Here is a 4,035-nt window from a genome sequence, read left to right as displayed (position 1 = left end):
CCCCCCCGTTGAAAGTCTCTCTGACGATACGCAGATCTTGCTCGGAGCATCACTACGATGTGCCACAGCTCTCGCTGCCCTCGACCACCAGGCCATCGCCCAGCTCCTCCGTGACCAGATCTTCCTGCAAGAACTCGCAGCGTGGTAGAGGCTTATCGGATAACGAGGAGGGCCGATCATCTCGTAAGAAACAAGTACCATCAACTCGAACACGGCGATCAGACAACGGGTATAGTGACCAGCCTTGGTAACATCTGGTCCTTAGGTTCTACCTGCCAGGCGAATCAGGAAAGCACCAACGAGGACGACGACGAGCACGATGACGAAGATAGAAATGGAGAGGACGACAGGAATCACGAGGATTCTAGTGGCTTCATTGTAAGAGCGATGGTGGACGAGCAAGGTGCGCTTTTGGTGGTTCCAGAAGTTGGAGTCTCGATGTCTATACCCGAAGGAGCTATCTCCCGTGGAAGAAGACACGGTTTACATTTGGCCGTCCTTGGGGACGACTCTCTAAGACCTAGTTTGCCGCCCAGTCTGACTCTGCTGTCAGCCGTAGTGGCTTGTGGCCCGAGTGGAATAGATCTGGTGAAGCCAGTGATCTTGCAATTCGAGCATTGTGCTGAACTCAGGACTGGTAACTGGGAACTGAGCCTCTGGTCGACCGACCTTGATCTCGAGACTCGATCCAACAACTCGAGCAACTCCTCTACCAGTTCTAATCTCACTTCGAGCTCGATGTGGAGAAAGATTTTGACTCTGGGAGGTGAACCTATAAATCTTCCCGGTCAACCGTTCGCGCAACTAGATCATTCCGGAGTTTTCTTGGTCACTGAGACTCCTAGTGTATACGCAGTGGCTGGGGAGAATTCTGTGGTGGCGCCAGGACTCGCGGTGAAGAGAATTTGCGTGGTTGTGTTCCTCTCGCGTGAAAGAGATCACATCAGGTGCCATCTGATGGAGGACACGAAAGCTGCTTTCAAGCTTGTAACAGAACAGGTCAATATTAATATTTATTTTCAATTTTCAGATCAAATCTCAAATATCATTCTACTTTTCGGATTGTTTTTAATCCTTAAATATTGCCTGAGACTAGTCATCCATTGGTACAGGAACGTCGGCTAGGTGGCACTCGTATCGACCACGGAGCCTTAGGTTTCAGAGCCGGGAATTCACCGCTTCGAATCGATTTGGAGGACAGAGAAAGCGGATTCGTGGAACGGCAAGAGATACCGCATCGTCGTATCTGGTCTTCTACGAGGACCAGCGTGAGAAGATCATTCAGGATCGAGAAAACAGTGGGCGATCTGAGGCTCAGTTTCGAGCTACGCGTCTGCCAATGCGGTTTCGAAGAGCACACATTGTTCCTGAGAATTGACCTAGATCTGATGAAGAGGAACGGATCCAGTGGGAAGAGGACCACGAAGTCTGAGTCATCCATCGTTCTTCGTGGGAAGAATTCGAACAGGTCGACCGAATCCGTCGTTCCCAGACCGTTTAGGTATCTTCTTTCTTTTATCCCCTTTTCTTGATAGATCATATAGATCATTAATTGATTTTTCTTCTCCTTGAAGATTTTCTAAAACGCTTAGAAAACAGTTATGTCAGTGTCTTGATCCGCCAAGCGCGCGAGGAAATGATTGGAGAATGTTAGCGCAAAGACTTCAAGTAGATCGGTGAGAGTTTATCAATTCTTTTTTTCTTCATCGAGTTAAAAGACACTGAAAGATTGAAGTAACTGCTGATTTTATTCAGATACGTCGATTATTTCGCGACGAAAGCCAGTCCAACGGAGCACATCTTGGATTTATGGGAAGCGAAACATCAAGAGGCCACAGCTCTAGCAGACCTATTGAACCATTTAAGACTGATGGGACGCGTGGACGCCGCTAATGTTCTCGAAAGTCGTCTCGGTCCATGGATTTGAGTTACGAATCATCACTGCCCAATGAGACACCCATCGTTCAAGATTTTACAATGTTTTGTACATATAAAAGAATCGTCTATATTACGAATAAGAGGAATCGATATAGAATCACGTTGTATAGGTGCAACGATCGTGTTTGTACATAAAGCTCGTTTATAGCAAATACCGTCTCGTTTTCCAACAACCTGTGAACAAATATTTTTCATTCTCATATTTCCTATTTCCTTCGATTTAGATTCAATAAACTCTTCCAAAATCCCAGATCAGCCACTAAAACGAACAATCCAATTCCAATTCGTTTCCTATTCTTGTCCATCGAAAGTTCTCAATATCTCCAGTTTCGCAACAATGGTAGAGCGAAAGTAGGCGCTCAAGACCAATTTACACCTGAATACCAAGGATTGGTGTTCCTCTAAAACGATCGTGAACCCGGTGCCAGCAGAATGCAGTGTGCGAGTACATTTAGCCGGCCATTTGGCTGCCATTCGTCGTAGTATCGCGAGCATTTCAGCCCGTGCTTCTACTATTGCGTCCAAGGATGCGTGGGATGCTCGGAACAATGGACATTATCCGGTTAAATGGAAGTGAGGGTCCTGGGATTCTGGCAGGTTTCGAGAAGGGTATATAGGTATGCGCAACCCTCATATATAGGTATGCACGCATCCCTTTGCCTTCTCCTATTCCTCTCCCCTTAAGTTCTCCCTTCGTTGCAACCCTCTTCCAAGAACCATGGAATCATGGTGGTGGACGTTTAATCACGGAGGATGCTGGTGGTAATTCCATCAGACAATGGCTATACGTCGTTCAAGATACCGGATACACCGTTTCGAGTTAATTTCGCAAATACGGATTCGATAACTGTCTTTTTCGCTTCGAAAACTATTGAAATATGGAGGAAAGATGATCGATTGTGAAAGCTGAACGATGTCACGCCTCGATTATTGATTGTCAACTGCGGCATGATGGAAATCCATCAGGTGAATTTTATTCTTAAAATGAAAATAATATTTAAGCTGTCAATTATCCAAATTCTATCAAAAATTTTTAACTATCCTAGAAGAGTCTTTAATTCCTCCTTAAAATTTTTGATAAAATGATTCTGCATATATATCTAGATAATATCGTAACCAATTACTATTCGAAAATATCCTCTCTACAGTATCCCCCAAAATCCCTCCAAAATCCCACAAACTAAAGACCAACTTCGGACACGTTTCCCCCAAGGAATATAGTATTGTAGAAATTCATAATATCTAATTCGAAAGCCGCGATCCCCATGTGCAGAGATCCCATCAATCCCGCCCCATATTAACCTATCCCATCCCGATTAAAATCGAGAAGGCAGAGATTTCCGCGCGACCACATCGCCGCGATAACGTCGTCGTAACGACGCGGTTATTGCAGCGCCCCGGCTCGGCCATCGTATATGCATAATCCACGTCAGAGTCGCATAAATTCCGCATCCAGAACCGTATTAATTTCCCCGACTAATCGCGATTGGGATCTACAGGCAATTACGAGAAGGATAGGCCAATCAGATTGGCGGGCCGCTTCCGTTAACGCGGAAGGTCCGGTCACGCACACGCGGCCCCCGATGTTCAACCACCCTCCTCCTCCCTCTCCGCGTTCCACACCCTCGAGGGCCATCGTACGACGCGCGCAAAACCAATGCCAACACCGACGAAGGGTGGCCACCGGTGCCTGCCTTTATGAATTGTCCGAAGAGATATCGCGATCGAACCGAATCTGGAAATCGATCTCACCCCTCCCCTCCTCTATCCCCTATTCCGTCTGGGAAATCGAGGATTCCACGCGAATAAATTATGCAACTAATTGCCGTGACCGCGGGGAAGAGGGGAGGGGAGTGGAAGGAGGAAGGGGAGGGCGATTATTGTTCGATTGTGTATGATTAATGTGTAAACGTTGCATGACTTTGGCTGATATATTTGACGATACAGATTGTGTACAGATAGGATTATAGGAAATGGGGTGGTAATTGGTTGATTAGATAAGAGGAGTGTACATCGAGTTTTGAGATACTTTGGTTGTCTCTTGTGGTTGTTGGGGTTTCGCTCGCAGGATAATTTAGACGGGATTGAGTTTTGGAT

The 4,035-nt window shown here is 46.3% G+C and overlaps 1 protein-coding gene across 1 annotated transcript in view; it reads left to right on the top strand.

Annotated features, from left to right (window-relative positions):
• The window catches only part of LOC102671484 (netrin receptor UNC5B-like), a 14,007-nt gene extending 11,992 nt beyond the window's left edge, over nucleotides 1-2,015 (top strand). Inside the window, exons 10-14 of the mRNA XM_031509874.1 lie at nucleotides 5-183; nucleotides 266-999; nucleotides 1,113-1,501; nucleotides 1,575-1,676; nucleotides 1,756-2,015. Of these exons, the coding sequence (XP_031365734.1) occupies nucleotides 5-183; nucleotides 266-999; nucleotides 1,113-1,501; nucleotides 1,575-1,676; nucleotides 1,756-1,927 (1,576 nt within the window). The 3' untranslated portion in view covers nucleotides 1,928-2,015. The remainder of the gene's footprint in view (nucleotides 1-4; nucleotides 184-265; nucleotides 1,000-1,112; nucleotides 1,502-1,574; nucleotides 1,677-1,755) is intronic.
• Nucleotides 2,016-4,035: the final 2,020 nt, after the last annotated feature.

Source organism: Apis dorsata, unplaced genomic scaffold (assembly GCF_000469605.1).
Source record: "Apis dorsata unplaced genomic scaffold, Apis dorsata 1.3 scaffold_189, whole genome shotgun sequence".
NCBI lineage: Eukaryota > Metazoa > Arthropoda > Insecta > Hymenoptera > Apidae > Apis > Apis dorsata.
This window is presented reverse-complemented; position numbering and strand designations above follow the sequence as displayed.